The 18,813-nt window shown below is 33.3% G+C and overlaps 1 protein-coding gene across 1 annotated transcript in view; it reads right to left on the bottom strand.

The window, feature by feature from the left end:
• MS3_00009067 (uncharacterized protein) overlaps nt 1-18,813 on the bottom strand; it is a 50,482-nt gene that overhangs the window by 14,320 nt on the left and 17,349 nt on the right. The window contains exons 5-9 of the mRNA XM_051217405.1: nt 14,055-14,329; nt 7,014-7,464; nt 2,585-2,726; nt 2,087-2,209; nt 279-554 (exon numbers count right to left, since the gene is read on the bottom strand). Coding sequence (XP_051064801.1) covers nt 279-554; nt 2,087-2,209; nt 2,585-2,726; nt 7,014-7,464; nt 14,055-14,329 — 1,267 coding nt within the window. The remainder of the gene's footprint in view (nt 1-278; nt 555-2,086; nt 2,210-2,584; nt 2,727-7,013; nt 7,465-14,054; nt 14,330-18,813) is intronic.

The raw sequence follows: 18,813 nt of genomic DNA, 5'->3' as shown, positions 1-18,813 counted from the left end.
CCGCAGACTCCTACCAGAGGGGACAGAACTCAGGACCTTCGGTCTTGCGCGAATTCCGGGATCTAATAGTGTTAGTGTCAAACTCTAATCAGTTCGTTATATTGCGTAATCATCTCAAATTGATTTTGCTGAGTAAATGCCTAACACCCGACACGGTTTAACTACACTGTCTAATCACTCAGTACAGATCAAGTTTAATCCTTTGCTTTAAACACTAACAACAACGATAGCTATAGGAATAGAGAAACTAAAAGAAGAAAAACGAAAAACGCTCTCACTTTAATTGTTGGTGCAGTTTCAAGTTTTTTAGTCCATAAAGTAAATTGTATCATTACACTTAAACCGAATTCATTACCAGATGACCATTCAAATACATATTCTGTATCTGGTATTAAATTTTTCACTGGTATAACAGCAGTTTGTGGTTGTGCACTAATTGAATTTAATATAGTTCTATCTAATGGATCATTATCATTAGCTGGTGATGCAGACGGTTGTCCTTCTGAATCTAAATAAACTGATAAACTTGCCAATGTAGATGATAAGTGAAATGTCTATGAATAAATAAAGAAGAAACAAATGAAATCTTCAAAACTTAAAGTTAATTAATAAAAAGTTTAAACTCAGACTACTGACTGTGTTACTTCAATGTTTAATAACTGTACTATATTTAGCACTTTCAGTCATATTTACAATCATTTAGTTAGTGTTTACTAAATGTGAAAGTGTCATTTTCACTTTACACTTTATTTAAATGGATAACTTTTACTACGTTCGTGCTTTTCATCAACAATGTCTGATTCTCCCTCACTGGATATGTTCACAGAGGATATTTTCGAATAGCATCAGTAGTGAGATTATAATTTATGAACGACCTTCGAGGAATGCTTAAGTGACCTTGAAAATGTAGACCAACTTACTAGGGTTAAAAGAGGATTAGAAATTAGTGTGAGGAATTAGGATTAGGATTAACGATTTGATATGAGGGTTAGAAATATGAATTATACTTTTGCCGACATTTTTTCTAGCCATATAGAAGATTGGCTAGCCTCGAGTTACTGTCTAGCTGAGATTTCGTCAGAAACGGTGACAAATTGGTTTCTGACAAAGTCACTAAACGAATTCAGAAAGCCTACTTGGTTTCCGATGATGCACATCACTTGTGGAGTACGTCAGACATCTATCTGCTAACCAAAAAAAAATAAGTATACTAAACAGAAGTTTGTTGTGTTCTATTTTATGGAAATGAAATGTAGCGCTTAAAAATAGGGGGTATTTGGAGATGACCAGTATTTCTTGGAAGCATTACTCACATCTGCTGGAACCAGTGAAAGAGCATTGCTGAGGTTAAACACATAGCACCAGGTAAAGATGGTGAATTGATTGATGAGTTAGTGAATTTTCATTAACTAAGGTGGTTGAGACATGTATTACGTAAGCTCAACCAATGCATACTGCAAATTTCAATGTTTTTTTGATTTGGAATAGGTGGGAAGATAGAAAGTGGCCAAACCAAGACGTATCACTAGAACTTAAGGCCATTGATTTGGACTGAAACGTTTCGGTAGAAGCAAGCTACCAAGTTAGAGTCTCCTCAATTTTCGTAAATAACAGTTTCATACATTAAGTGACATAGTTCAGAACCATTGACAATGGCTCATTTTTTGAATTCCATTATATTTTAAGATATAAAATGATTAAATACTGTTCATCCTTGGAATTCATTCATTTTTTAAAAATCATGTCTTAATATACTTAGTGTTTTCTACTACCACTGATGATTTTACTACTTCCAATACTCCAATATTTGAGTTGTTGATTCCATCTAACTATATTGATATACTATAGCAGCTTAAACCAATCCACATAGATACCAGGTTCTTATGATCAACTAACTAAACAGTTACTGGACATATTGAAAATGATATAAGTCAGAAGATCAAGAAACTACCTACCATTAAAAGATGACTTCAAATAAAAATTTTGATTTCTTTTCATAAGACCTTAGCAAACCACAGTTGTTTATCAGTAATTGTAAAGGTTTTAAATTAACAATTAGCAAAATAGATATTTACCACTCACTTACTTTTGCAGGTGCAAATATAACCTTTTGTGTAACAATACGTTCTGTAGGCATATTGTCAGGTTTTAATTTGGGATTTGTTATACCGAATACAATTGCACGTGGACCAGTACATAAAACAGTAATCTAAAATAAATTAATTACAAATGATAACTGTTACCATATGCACATATCTCAACAAAAAACTGATGAAAATGTAGTTATAACTACCGGGAATGAGAAAAAAAGATGAGCTCTTAAAAATAAATTTGATACACTTAATAGCTATCTAAAATCAGTAGGTCATAGAATCAAATATTAAATGCTTAAAGTAAAAGGTATTAGGCTCGAGGATGAACGTGTTTGCTAACATTAGAGTGAGAGTAAATCTGGTAGACAAGTGTTGAATGGAGTAAACAACGCTCATTTTATATATCATCACTACTCCACAATTCCTTTAAATGAAATGAAATTCAAAGGATATAGAGATCAATGTAAAGAATAGTTATAATAATAGCTTACATTTGGTGCAGTTGGTTTTGTTGCTTCACGTAGAAATGTTTCACGATAAATTGTTCTATTATCTGTATGTGTATATTCACAGCGTACAATAGCTTCACGTCCATAACGTTGATTCATATGAATTTCATAAGTGGCATTAATTCTATACAATATATAAAAGTTGAAATAACTAAATAAATTTATGTTGTTTCTAACTCAGTATAATATTTCACAATGTTCAATTCATTTTTATATCGTTTATTAGAATCTTTTCATTGATGTTTAAGATTGCAATTGATCTGTCTCACTTATCACCATATGTACATTTTGTGAAGATTGTCTTAAGTAAATCACAAGTATTATAAGCAAAGACGGATGGTAGCTGATCATGTAATCCAGGCACATTCAGCTAACGGGTCTCAAAATGGAGTGAAACGCGTATACTAGATTCAACAACTAACCACTATCTGTTTCAGAATATTTATTTTTATTCCCATTGTGATTCTGTTTTACTTTTTTCTATTTCATTATTTGAGATCATAAGTTAATTAAAGTTAGACAAAGATAGAAAACCTGGAAACACTAGAAGGCCGTTTCGTCCTATTATGGGACTCTTCAGTCTCAATCTAATATTTTATATAGTACAACATTAATTTATCGTTTTCGTATTTTTCAGTATAACCTTATTTTAGGTCAGTATGGTATATATTAATTAAGTGTGAAGTTTATTCAATATGACAGGTATGAATTTTTATCAAGTTAAATAATTATATTCTTTATGTTATTCTATATGACCTTTGTCTATGTTATTACAGTAAACTTTTGTATCTTTTAATTAAAATAATGTTCATTAAAACTTGTCATTAAATGAGAATAAAATCAGTATATTAAGTGAATGAATTTGGTTTAACAAAGTCGCAAGGAGGAATGGTGGATGGGCACTGCTGAGGAGTCCCACAATAGGACGAAACGGCCGTCCAGTGCTTCCAGGTTTTCCATGGTGGTCTAGCTTCAATCAACTCATGATCTCAACCATTAAAATTGTTAATAAATTTTCATTTATACCAGTCTTTGTGTTTTTACTTCATGTCGTACGAATTACAGTAGTTACCACTTCTATATATTACCAGTAGTATCAGATATTAAACAGAATCCATAAAAAAAAGCATTGAAATTATGATGTAATATTCATCCAAGAAGTCTTCTTTTTAGTAATATAAGGTTATTACGTAAAAGTTTATCAATACCATATTACTATAACTGGAAATAATTAGTATGAAATTCTGTTTTATAAGATTTATGCTAAATTATATTCAACAGCAAGATAATATCTTCAGTTTTGTAAAATTTGATTCACCCTATACAATTCTAGTATAAGAGAATCAATGTCAAAGTCAACGAATTCATCACTTAACTACTCTAGTTTCTACAGATCTCTCTATTATATTAACTAATCAATGGATGATAGCCGAGACAATCAGTAATCAAAACGACAAGTTATAACAAATTCTATCAATCAAGTTTATTAACACAATTCCTTACATTATCAATCAATGTGTAACTTTTTTAATTTAGAGTTTTGTATAAATTTATGAATAAAGTTATTAACGCTAAGTTTTTTATTGGGTATTACTTATGGAAAGAAAATTCCATATCATCGTATAGTACACAACCAAATGCTCAGGTACGGCCGAGAGTGGGGAGGTCTCGCCCTCTCAAAATGCTCTCACACGGCCACGCGTATATAGCCTCTGACGGGGAAGTCCTACTCACTGTCTTATCGCGCCATGGATATTGTTTACGAAATTGAGAGGACGAAAAGCGAACATGGGGAGTCCACCTAGAGGAGTTGGAAAAACGAGGTTTTACTCGTAGATGTTCGTATAAATATCCATGTATATTAGAGTAAAGTCTGATGACGATCTAACTGAAAACAACTGTTCACTTACATTTAAATAAACCGAGGAGGACATGATTTCTAGAATGTGATGACGGCATAATTCTATGTTAAGGTGCCACATTAGGTACAAACAATTAGAAGTTACAATAAAAAATACTATCAAAAACAAAATTTTCATTTTATCGCTGAATTATTGTTTATGATATTATTCCTGTATTGTCAGTAAGGGATTGAATCGAGTGTTGAATTTCATTAAAACTATGAATCGATCAATATTAGACTACCATTGAAAACCTGAAAGTATTGAGTGGCCGTTTCGTTCTAGTACGAGACTCCTCAGATGTGTTCACCCATGAAACCCAACACAAGGGAATCGAATCCAGAGCCTTTGGTCTCATGCGCAACCATTTAACCTCTAAATCACTGACGGTGTCAATATCTAACTTCAATCAATCCGCGACATTGTCTTCAACGAGTAACTTATTCATAGCCTTCACGAATTAGCTCTTTTCCTAGAACCTCAGGAATTTCCCCTCAAATTTAGTCCCAATAATAGTCTAAATTAGATCGGTTCATGATTTCAATAAAGTTACTCTCCTATATATTTTGTGTATCTTCTTGAACTCACTTTTATTAATCAAGATAAGTAAAATATTTTAAAAATCATATTACTAATTATAACTTCAGGCTGTTAACATCTGATGCAAAGCGTTGAAATAGGCTGATGAGTTCCATTTCTTTTCTTTGAAAATCTTATCACCCCATTTGAATTTATCAAAAAAATCAGGCTGTTCGAATTTCATACTCTTTAAATCTTGTAATGACGATTGGCAAAGCAAGGGCCACATTCCTACAATTGAACAATATATGGAACTCAAAACACCTTTCAACCAATATCAAAGTCACAATCTTCAATACAAACGTCAAGACAGTTCTACTGTACGGAGCTGAAACTTGGAGGACTACTACAATCATCATCAAGAAGGTACAAGTATTTATAAATAGTTGTCTACGCAGAATAATCAACATCCATTGACCGGATACTATCAGTAACAGCCTTCTCTGGGAGAGAAAAAATCAACTTTCAGGGGAAGAAGACATTAAGAAAAGACAATGAAAATGGATAGGACATACATTACGCAAATCATCAAACTGCCTCACGAGTCAAGCCCTAACTTGGAATCCTGAAGGTAAACGGAAAAGAGGAAGGCCAAAGAACACATTACGTTGGGAAATAGAATCAGATATGAAGAGGATGAATAACAATTGGAGAGAGCTGGAAAGGATTGCCCAGAACAGGGTTGGATAGCGTGTGCTGATGGGAGGCCTATGGTCCTCCACGAGGAGTAACAGGTGTAAGTAAGTAAGTAAGTAAGTAAGCAAATCTTGTAAAATATCATTTTTATCCATCCAATTCCTAATCTTCTATCACCCATACATACATCAAACTCAAACATATAATCATATGATCAAAAAGGCATATGACAACTACTTCATACATCACTGAACGCGTAAAACACAAACAAACAAACAAATCATATCGAATTATTTCCGTAAACAAACTAAATTCTTTTTTTATTTACCTATTTATTGTGATAACTTGAAATCCTTTATTGGGCATATTAATACTACTGAATTCATATTAGTTCAGTAATATGCAATAAACATCAGTTCTTAGTTAAATTGTTTACCATAAAGACAAACTTTTCAAAGAAATATTCCAAATAAATAAACAAAATATTTTGTTAGTTAAAAATAAATGAATTAGGGAAAAATTTAAATAAGTTTTATCATTGTTTTATCTTTTAAATAATTTGAAACTTCAATAGTTGAGAGCATGAATCAATTGAAGCTAGACCATCATGGAAAACCTGGAAGCAATGGACGGCCGTTTCGTCCTATTGTTGAGTCCTCAGCAGTGCGCATCCACACTCCACGATCCGAACACAGGACCCATCAGTCTCACACGCGAGCGCTTAACCACTAGACCACTGAGCCGATCGGCATCCAACGGTGTTAATTTATAGCCTCAACTAATCCACAAAATTGAGTGATACATCCACCATTGTTTTTAGTGAATTACTATCTCACAACAGACCCGGTTGAACTCCACTAGTCACTGCTTCTCACTAAAACTCCAGGATATACCCCTTGAAACCGGTTACTAGTTAGCACATGTTGATTAATATCAGAAGGGTTCTTGTGGATCTCATAGTAATTTTAATAATTGAGATCATGAGTCAGTTGAATCTAGACCACCATGAAAAATTTGGAAGCATTGCTGAGGAGTCCCACAATAGGACGAAACAACCGTCCCGTGTTTCCAAGTTTTTAATGGTGATCTAACATTAATCCATTCATGGGATCAACCTAAATTCATATACTATTTATGTTTGATCTCTCGAAGTGTATACAACCTTAAAACCCTGTAGATAACGAATATATTCAAACAAATGATGACCAACTGTTAAGAAATCCTATGAAAAACAATGCTAAAATTAATTTGAAATGGTATTAAAATCAATTTATCCCGTTATTAACATAATTTACCCGGTGAATTTTCCTGATTTATAATCAATTTGATTAATTTCTACACGATCTAATGGTTCTCCTTCTATATTGAAAATTTTCATTCTTATTGATGATGTTACACTGTTAGAATTTGATTGTTGATTATGATCTGTATGTCCTAATCCACGAATACCACTATCTTTATCAGCAGTTTGTTTTCCAGTGATGATTGAGTCATTTGTTTCAATGGATTGTTCACGATTCTTATGTTGGTTAATCTGACTGTTATTTGTATATTGTCCTGCCAATGGATAACCTTTTACAACACATGATGCTTTCCATGGTTTATGGCCTAGAAAATAATTATACCCAAATGACATTAATTCTAATTGTGGTTCAGAATGTACTAAAACATGTCCGATTGCTTGTGCTTCACCAGCTTGATTCCAAACTGTACATCGATAAACACCATGATCACTACGTTTAAGATCTAGGTGTAATAAGAAATCGAATAGAATAAGTTAGCTATAAAATGTACGGTTAAAAATGTAAATTTTTTCAATGATTCAGTCATTCATAATCAATATAAGGTCTAGCACGATTGCGTCTAGCCTCAAGATTCAATATCGTATCAGAGTGACACATTGGAACCGAGTATCCGAAAAAAACAATGTGTGTTGAAGTAGTGGTAGTATAAGTGATAGTAAGAAATACTAAGTACTAGAGAATACAAATGTAAAATAAGGGATGAGTTATGAAAATAGAAAATTATGATAAAGTTCAAAACTTAGAGGAGGATAATATGCAAATGACTCTAAGCTACTGAGACTGAATTTGGTATGTATTACCTAATTCCTCTAATCCCTGATTAGACTTAGCTCACAGTTCATAATAAAATAGTTTGAAACTATCAGCATGGCCCAGTTCAATAATTAATAGTTTAATGGACTGAGATCACGTTTAAGTTTGGCTGCCTACAGCCATCTTAAAACCTACACCTACTTCAAACGATGTTGTTTGACAACGTAGGCGGTGGTTGAGCAGATGTAGCACATCTTACAACGAAACTGTTAAATAAAGATACACTTTCACATCAACTGGTTCCCTATATGTACCTAGGACCCTACATCTAACTTAAGAGCTGATCATTCGACGATCATGACAGGCTTTGAAAATATCTGTGAACAAAATCTTACAGCCTACACAATTCCCTTACTTTTATAGGCTGTATTGAAAGGCCATAGAGAATTACTCATTCGTGAGATTTCGTTTCAAGCCCTAACCTTCATAAACTTTATATTCTCTGTCCAAAATGTTCATAGTAGAGTAATATGTATATCATACAATTATCAGACTAAAATCTTCGGTATAAATTACACTATGACATCCAGCAATCATCTACTAATTATACGAAAAGATATCCGAAAATGCTGGATATATTATAATTATTAAACTCTGAAAAAGAACGCAGATAGTCTCAACCAAAATTGTCAACATTTAAACTAGATTGGAAAATCTTTTTAGGATAGTTTGGTTTACAGACCTTAATTGTTGTTAATGATCTTGAATTCCTTTATTTCCCCGAAGAAACTCAGACCAGTTTATCATCAAGTGAAACATTGAAAAATTTATTTCATTGATTACATGTTTAACCGTTTATTACTTGTGCAACAAAATAACCAGCGATTTTGTTGTGTGTTTTTTATTTACAGTATTCTTAACGATATAAACATATCTTAACAGCTAACAGAAAATTTTGACAAAATTTAAATAAGCCTTAAACTATCCGTTGGTGACTACAATAATGAAATGTGATATTTTAGATGGACTTAACTAAAAGCGAAGATAAGTTCATCTACAGCTTTCAGTGTGTAAATATTTTTTCCAAAAATCTTGTTATTTCTTAAGACACCTAAACCCAAACAATGAATACTTGATAATACATTTTGAAGTGAAAAAGAATCTCAATCCTATGACTTATGGCAGCCCACTAATATCACATGACAAAACCACTAATCAAAATATGCAAATTATGCAATAGAATTACATACAATAATAGACCACAAATTAATCTTGGCAGTCATCATTCCTTTAGTCTTCCTCGGATATAACAGTCAGGATAAAGTTGAAAACCAGAAAGAACTCAATACTTGTTTCGTCTTAGTAAAAACCCATACTAGAACAAAACAACTATCCAATGCTTCCTTTATTCGATAGTATCCCAACTTTAAAAAAAAAACTTATCTTTGACAAAGTACATCTTCATGACATCCTTTTTAACTAAAGAATAATCTACACAAAAGTTAATCATTTCGAAAGGGTAAGATAATCATTATTAACTGATACTATTACATTTGACATTTTACAAAAGAAATAGTTTTTTTAATCACAAACAAACAAAAAAAACCCGCCATTTCTGAATGTAATCATCACATTGGTAAAATGATTACCATTTCAGATCCCAAAAAAACAGTAAATAAATAAAGAGGAAATAAAGATTATCTAACCAAGCTGCTGTTTTTTTTTACAGGCTAAAAATGAAACAGCAGAATTTATCGATTCATGAACAATGACCTGAGGTAAACTTTATAAATAAAAGGGAAGAAATTTGATTATCTCAGATAATGATAAAGTTTCTATTAAACTTGTTTAGATAATATCTTCTTTCTTTTTAATATATTTTATGTAAATACAATTGGTAAGTGTTTATCTTTTATATTAAAAACAATTGTGGAGGATTACCGATTAGAAACATATCCCTATTTAATGTTTACTAACGTTTACAATTTGGAATCATTTATTTTGAATGAAATGATCATTGTATTCATGTTTCATTGTAAAAAAATTCTCATAGATATAACATACATATGAAATGAAGTATAAATGAAACTTTTATTTAAATGGTGGTTGGAGGTAGTCAACAGGAAACCTTGGACCCGGGTTTCGTGCTACTTGGCACTCGTCAGCAAGGTGTACCTGTATTCTTGAGGGAACTGGTGCTCTCTGACGGATGCGATCTCGTGTCACCCAGCCTCACAGTCAGAGACGTTACCACTAAGCTATCCAAGCCGCCTTGCTGACGAGTGCCAAGTAGCACGAAACCCGGATCCAGCGTTTCCTGTCGACTACCTGCAACCACCATCTAATCTCAATATATAGTGCCCGCAATGTCGAGTCACCTAGACTGGTGGCCACATTGCAACATGATCGATAGCATTCGATCTGCACTAAATAAGAACTTGACACGCATGACATTGATCAACTACCCAGTGATCAATCAATTGTGAAACTTTTATTTGATTGAGATTATGAACGGATTGATGTTCGATCACTATTGAAAATCTGGAAGCACTGGACGGCCATTTCGTCTTATTGTGGGACTCCTCCACGATCCCGCTCGCAGGATTCGAACTCAGATTTGACATTAACACTGCTGGATGCCGACTCGGGGGTCTAGAGGTTAACCGTTCTCGCATGAAACTGAAGGCTCGGGGTTGGAATACCGTGAGTGGGATCGTGGATGCGTACTACTGAGGATTCTCAAAATAAAGCGAAATGGCCATCCAGTGCTTCCAGGCCTTCAGTGGTGGTCTAACATCAATCGGTTCATGAACTCAACCACAAACTCAACAATCTACACAACCTTATACTGAAACTTTTATTCCTATCGCAAACTAGACAGTGATTACATATTACAAAACATTTGATTATTTTCTCAATCTACTCTCAATTTCTTGATGGAACACTTTTATGATCCTACAAATGATAGATCCTCCATATTTCACAATGATTTTGTAATTAACTTAAGCTCATAAATGAAAAATAACTTTAAAATGAAAATCATCAACGGTTCTCTATCCAAATAAAATGTGTGGCTAATATTAGATGGAAGTGATATTAACAAATACATGTAATAATTACATTGATTGATCATTACGAAGTGATCAATATTAGTCTTGCTCAATCCTTTGGTCTTGTTGGTAAGACTAATCATCATAATGTTTTAATTTTAGATGGTAGCATACAGGAAACCCTGAACTTAGATTTCGTATTGGTTGGAACTTGTCAGAACAGTATATATGATATCTCGCTGGAAATGACAAATGTTGTGGGATTTGTACCTGTGCCACCCGATCTCATAGTCGATTTTCTTAGACTAGTAGCCACATAAAAACTTAATAGACATAATTTAGTCAGCAGTATCGACTAGACAAACATGATATTGCTTACTACTAGTGGTGTATACTACTTATGTCGACATACATATTAAATGCAACGAGGCAAATAGGAAAAATCATTTCAGTTGGCTAATCATTGAAACTTGGAGAGTAATAAACAGTTATTTGTAAAGGGTTTGTCGTTTACTGTTTTTGGTGTTCAGGACTACAGTTAATCAGTCGTTATAGGCATGTGTGTAACCTGAAAGGACTGTCTCGCTATTGCTATTTTGTCACATATTTGATTAATGTAGGGTGATAGCTAATAGAGTAATTCAGGATATTCGTTTCTTCCAAGCTAGGACTCTTTAGTTGGACGTGCTTACATCTCGATGTTGATGTCCAGTCGAGTTTGGAGCAAAAGGTACTGAGCTATAGTCTCAATGTGAATATGAACATGGAGCTCGTGTTTATCCCACTGCGATGAGTCCTAAATAGATGAGATGCTCTTTCCAAGTCCAATGAAATTTATGGATTATTGCTTAATTCTAGTTTGATACTGCTAAGGGATGTGTACATTATCGATTTCCCAAGTAATCATACCATGATAAATTATCCTTAATTTGAACAATTAGTAAGGAATTCCATTCGTTTTGAAGCTAGTTTCGAGTACTGTGATCTGAGCTATATTGAAACCTATGGAATAACAGAAAACTGTCAGAAATGTGTGAAACTTGAAAAACTGTTCTCCGAAGAATTGGTATAAAAATATATATATCTAGTGTGTATTATGCCACAAATAGTAGAATTTTGTACGAGTTGTAACTTATCAATGATGTATTATGGTTTTTAGATTCATTGCATATAAAAATGTGTTTTAAAGTTTTCATCATTAAAAGTAAATCAGCTAACTTATCCCATGTTCTGATTCGGGCACTGAAGATCGAAGAATTTGCCTATTCTAATCAGCGTCAATATACACAGTAGTTACATCCTTGGAATCATATTTCATCAATGTAAGCAAACTCATTATTAAGAATTACAGAGAAACAAAAAAAAACAACATTAACATTGACACATTCCATATAGAAACAAATAATGGTTGTGATGTGTGGGCTAGAATGATAATGATTGGTTGTCTGCTTAGTCAGATGTGTAGGTAGCCTGACAAGTGTCGGGTGAGTTATATATTCCCCTATCCTTATAATTATTACTTATTATTGATTGTTCATTGTTGTTGAATTGTGTCGGGTTTTTGATGTGGGAATATATTTACGTTGTAGTCAAGAGAATCACATGTTCTTGATCATCTGAGTTATGTTGAAGTCATGTAGAATAGACACTGGGAGGGAATCTACTATAGATATTCGTCTAAGATAAATTAATGTCCTATACGTGTAAACGTGTAAACTCAACCATTATAACATTAGACGAAATAAAATCAAGCGTTCTAACGGGTTGGGTAAATGTTTCGTCTTTTTTAATTCACATTCACTCTTATTTGTTATATTTATTATCATTGTAGTTAAGTATTCTACAGGCTTTTCAAGTTACATTATGATTCCATCATTTGAATGGTAATATCATTAAAGTTGAGACCAATTTATGCTAATCAATACAATTCATAACACATGTTAAAGATTTATCCTGTCAAAATAACTAATACATAACAGTTATAATATACACAAAATAAGACCTGATTAGATGGATTATGTAAACTGATTCAAATGACAACAATAAAGTGAATATCTTTAAACAAGTTACAATCTAAAATGATAAATGACAAATTTATATGTGTACACTTTGATTTGATTTATTTTCATTAGTTTTAAAAACAATTGAAGAAATAATTTGTTAAAAGTTGTTTCTAGGCTAATGAAACAATTATTAATGTACATGTCATGTGTCAGTCAGTCAGTCAGCTACAACGTAGAACCAGACACATATGTGCATCAGTCTAAGTTACAACAAGATGAACACCGGATTCATAGAAGTAGTTAATTCAATGGTGGTAATATATAAAAGAAAGATTGCATATAAGGATATAATACAGGAAGAAAAAATTAGTTAGTAGAATGAAAGATATGAAGCGATTTTAATCTTATAGTTTAAGGGAAGACAGAGAATGTATACACCGACGCCATTGTGATCGATTCTGAGCCATGTCACCAAGAGTCTCCAACCATTGGTTACGATAGTCACGCGGAGCCCAACCAAGTAGTCTGCATCTCCCAACATTACTCAGACTAGGAGTTAGCGACTTCAAGCACTGATGCCACGTTTTGGTCTGGCCGACCCTAACTTTCTTCCAACCATCCCCTACACTAGTCAGCATTGTGTGTCGTGATAATCGGTGTTCAGGCATACTCAACAGGTGTTCCAACCATCTCAGTCAATGAAGATTCACAACCTCATCAACTGATTTATCACCATTCCCTAATACCCTACGTCTAACTTGACTATTACTTACCCGGTGATCCCAGCAGATGCCAGCAATATTTCTAAGACATCTGTGGTCTAAAACTAGTAGCTTGCGAATATCTTTAACTCTTTATGGCCACGTTTCGCAGCCGTAAAGTACGTTGAAAACTAGTCCATTTATCATGAAAATTGAATTTAAGACCCAGAAAATAGGTGTACGTAGAAGACAATATGTATAAACAAACAATAAATAAAAAAGTTTTGAAGAAATTTAGAAACAAATACATTTGCTCCAGTTTGTTTGATTTTGAACTTTAGCAGTTTAAATTTCCAGCCATTGATTTACAATAATTTGTGAACACACGTCATAGGTCTTATTCACCTTAACTAGTTAGGATACTATAAGACACCAAATAAATACAAAACATCACTACATAACCACGTTTACGTATATGTGAGTGTCAAGCCTCATAATTTATCACAACACATAGAAGCTTCTTACCAGAAATATCAATTACGAGACGATGTATTAATGGATTAGTTGGATCAACTTGTCTTGGTCTTATATTTAATCCATATCGTGATTTTAATGATTCCCATTGAGTCGGACCATTATTTGTAGATGGTTGATCTGTTGAAGCAAAATCAATACGCATATTTGGTGGTCCATTCGCTATAGCTGTACAGGTCAATTTAATTGCATCTTCTAAACTTCTTTCAGCTGATAATAACTCTGTATGTATTATACGTGGAACAAGAATGATTTCAGTTTGTAGACTGTGATATGAATTGAGGAAAAAAATCAAGGGAAAAAAAGAGTTAAATATTATTATTGATGATGTCGTCATATTAGTATTATTAATATTATATATAATAAATTGTATTTGTCACAGACTGATTTTTGTTGAGGTACCATTGAAAACAAGGGAGCACTGAACAGCTTTTAACACTCTACAGTAGTGGACACGCATGACACCACCTACAAACCAAACCAGTCTCCATTAAATTCCTTCAAATAAACCGTAATCTTCGGCTCACTAGTAACTTCATTTAAGGTGTACCTAAGAGAGAATCTACATTTTTGTGGAGCTCAGGCATGTTGGATTGAAATAGTTACTCCTAATTGCATTGGGTCATTGCCACGCTATATCATAAAAGGATTGAAGTTGGAAATGTATACCATTGAAGGTCGACCCAGTCGTCCTGATGATTACGCTTTTGTCCCGACACCGAAAATATTGAGTTCATTCCATGGGTCGGTTATGGCTCTGGACTGGAGAGGAATCGCACACTAAGCAGAGACAGTTGTCCAATGCCCCCAGATTTCAGTTATTATCCGAACTGAGATCAATCTGTGAGGAACATAACTGTCGGAATAAAACAAACTCCACAAAACCTTTTCAACTAAATATCACAACGGTTGAACAGAGAGAAACAAAAGGACCAAAAATGAAATTTAGATTAAAAGAAACGGGACAACTGTTCTTCTGCAATATAATTTTAATGTAACACTGAGAATTTACATGCTAACATTGAACCGAATCTGTAAAACTTCAGATCCTGTAGAAAGGATATTATCTTCAACTATATTTCTTATTTTAGACAATATCAGTCACATATTACTCAACTAAAAAGAATAAGTTCTGAACATTTAACATTTTTATCTGATATCAAGTTCCATCCTGCCTTCATTAACAAATTTGTCGGGACGAAGCCTTAAACCTAGGTTTTTTGCTAGTTGGCTTTGGTTAGCAGCGTGCAACTGTAGTCTTGAAAGAATTGGTGCTTCTTGGGGGGTTCAAACTTTAATCAACCAGCTTCATGGTCCAAGTCGCTATCATTGAGCTATTCAGGTTGTGATTACACTTTTATTTTTAGAAAGCATTATCAAACAATGTTTCAATTCAATGAAAAGATAAAAGTCATATCCTTAATAAAATGATAGACGAAAATAAAAGAATATTGATTGTTTTGTGACATTAATTTCTATCGCTGAATCATCATTCGTAATCTAATCAGATATGTTGTCACTAGAATCATGAACCGATCAGTGTTAAACAACCTTTGAAAACATGAAGGCATGGAACGGCTGTTTCTTCCTAGTGTGGGACTCCTCATTAGGTCTATCCACGAAACCCCACTAAAAAGGAATCGAATTCAGAACCTCCAGTCTCGCGTGCGAAACCGCAACCTCTAAACCACTAAGTCGGGATATAATGGTGCTAATGTCTAACTTCAATTGATCCACAACATTCCGTGATCATCTTTCATTGTCTTCGACGGGTAACTGTCCCACACCCGACACGGATTAGCTCTTCTGGTAACCGCTTCTAACTAGAACTCTAGAAATTTCCTCGAGAAAGTAGTCACTAGTGAGCGCACGATAGTTATCAGTAAGAAGTTATGGAGATTATTGAATCTTATCGAAATCTTAGATTGGTTCATAACTTCAATCAAATTCAACAATCTCCACAACCTCTTACTGACAATTGATTTGAATTGGTTAATAGGCCATTCGATTGTATTTGTTTCTTAGTCATACTGGTAGATATTCAACTACCATTATTTTTAAATCATAATTACTTCTTCTGACACATGTTTATTCATAAAGGCACATAAGTAAATTGGTAAACACAGTCGAATGTAACGGGATTGTTCACATAATATAAATATTTTTAATGAAACCTAATCGGCTTTTTGTTAATAATCAAATCTCTAGCTAACCATTCTAAGAATATTTATTTATTTATTTATTTAAACACATAAATATTGGTACAAAGGGGCACCAAAGACATATGCGTCACACAATAACAATGAGGCCAGTAGTATTTATCATTGATTCATGTGAGGGCTGTAATACTATCCAGGTGCCCAAACCGAAGTAGGTGGTTTTCTTAGGAGGTCCACACCCTGAGCCTTTGACCTGATGGTTTATTCCATAAAACATTGTAGCAACTTGAGGAGATACAATCTCATATATGTCGGTGACCAATACTATGATGGCACATAAATCTGTTACACAAATGATAGAGTGTGATACTCAAGGCTTAAATACTTCACTAAAAAATTAATTGAATCTGTGTCAATGTAAATAATCAGTTTCTCTAATTTTTAATAGTTTATAGACTTAGCTAAGAAGATAGTATTTTTGTTATACAACTCAAAGCAAAACTTATATATTCTAATCATAAAAGATAAAAATCATACTGATATATAAAATAAGAGATCTGTTTTTAACGTTCTGAATATGAGTTTGTTTGATTTTTTGTCATTATGTTTACTTTATGGATTAAACTATTGAGGTCAGTAAGTTTAGTTTTACCAAAAACTCTTTACTTATGTCATAATTTTTTTCGTATTTTTGGCTAGATTTATCAAGATGATCCTGGTTAAATCCTATTTTTACATCTTGAATAAGAAGAAACAGAAGGACATAATTTAAGAGGATTGTTATGTCTCAAAAAGCATAATAAATGGTAACTTTTGAGATCCATTTATGGACCAATACTAAACGTATATTTTTATCGTATAATTGTTAAATAACTAAACTATTCATATTCGTGTCCCTTTTATTATGAGCTTTATTTTGACCTATGAACTATTCTTGTACGATCTACCATTCTATCCCACATTCACAGCCATATTTGGCTAATTCTTGTATAAATGTTGTTTCTTATTTTATTGGTACGATGTGGTCTATCTGGTTGGTATATAAAACCCAGTATGTTTTAAATAAATGATTCATATTGCGGATGCTGAGATTGATGTTCTGGACTTAACTGGCTAGGCTAGGCGGTAAGCAGGACTGATAAGGACTATAGACTGCTCATACGGGTTTTTATTCGTCCATTGTCTAATCGATAATTCACTGCTCTCTAATTGTCAGTATTATTACGTTATACATTAACAGGGCACACAAGCCACAAGTTATAACAAGAATGTAAAAGAAATCCAAGTTAAATTTCCAAATTAATAAATTTGATATGAAGAATAGTTAACTACTAGCAAATTCACTTCACTATTTAAACGTGAACAGAAATTATTGAAAATAATTTCTGACTGCACATAATATGGCATTGTTTAAGTTGATAAAAGTTATTAGGAGAAAGAGTTTGTAAGGATCAGTCAGTTAAGAGTTAACATCACTAAGAGAGCTTCATTAAACAAAAACTTAATAACTAGGGAGCATTAGAGAGTTATTTTGCCATTTATTTATTCATTCATTTATTTGAACACACAGATATTGGTACATGGGGGCACTAGATACACATTCGCTACACAAATCCCATTTGATACTGCCCGGGTGCCCAAACCGAACCAGGTGGTTTTCTTAGGGGGACACACCCGGAGCCTTTGACCAAAAGGTCTGATCCATAAGGTAGTGGAGCAACGTAAGGAGATGCTGTCCCATGGTAGCCGGTGACCAATAATTGGTTCATACGCCATTTGTCTCCTCAGGATACTGGAGCCCATGTGCACCAATGATTTGGAATCAGGGTTTTCCAACTCCAGAAGGTATTGGGCTCGGTCTTCAATACATTTGGCTAAGTATACTGCTAAAAAGCTTGATTTTATAATGAAGCTTTTGTCTAGTGCTTTGTGTTGATCAACGGTTATATAACGAAAGTTAGACCATGATGCAAAATTATGAAATCCAACAATCTCCGCAAACTATTTACATTGATGTATTAGGAATTTCATGCAATTAGTTTAGTTAGTAAACTTTTATCAAGCAAGACTTGCAAATATTCTGGAGTAAAATAAATTTATTTTACTCCTCAATAATATTTCGAAGTTAAATTTCATTATGAGACGGTATCAGTTAAACATTCATTGTAAAATCAAGGATTATTGAAATGATTGATTTGTCATAGATTGTATTTCAACAACAGTGTTCATCAAGAGAATCACCATCCTCAAGTACGTTAAACTTTTAAATCATAAATATATGCTTATAAAACTAAAGGAAATTAGGGGAGAAGTTGTGAATGAATTAAGGTACATAATGTGGTTTAGTGAATTTTGATGAATTTCCTACTGAAATAGAATGACCACCAGGAAACCTTGCTTACAGTGTTATAGTAACATTCACTGTGGATTGTATTGAAAAATATTTGATATTATTAGTAAAGGAGATTTGTGGAAATTACTGAATTCTATATTTTACTTTATGAACTTAAATAAAAGATCATTGAAACTTGTTAGCACTGAACTGCTACTTCGTCCTAGTATGGAACTGTTTATCAGTTGGTCTACAACCA

This window comes from Schistosoma haematobium, chromosome 5, assembly GCF_000699445.3.
Source record: "Schistosoma haematobium chromosome 5, whole genome shotgun sequence".
NCBI classification, from domain to species: Eukaryota; Metazoa; Platyhelminthes; class Trematoda; order Strigeidida; family Schistosomatidae; genus Schistosoma; species Schistosoma haematobium.
The sequence above is the reverse complement of the archived record's forward strand: the minus strand, read 5'-3'. Positions and strand labels throughout refer to the sequence as shown.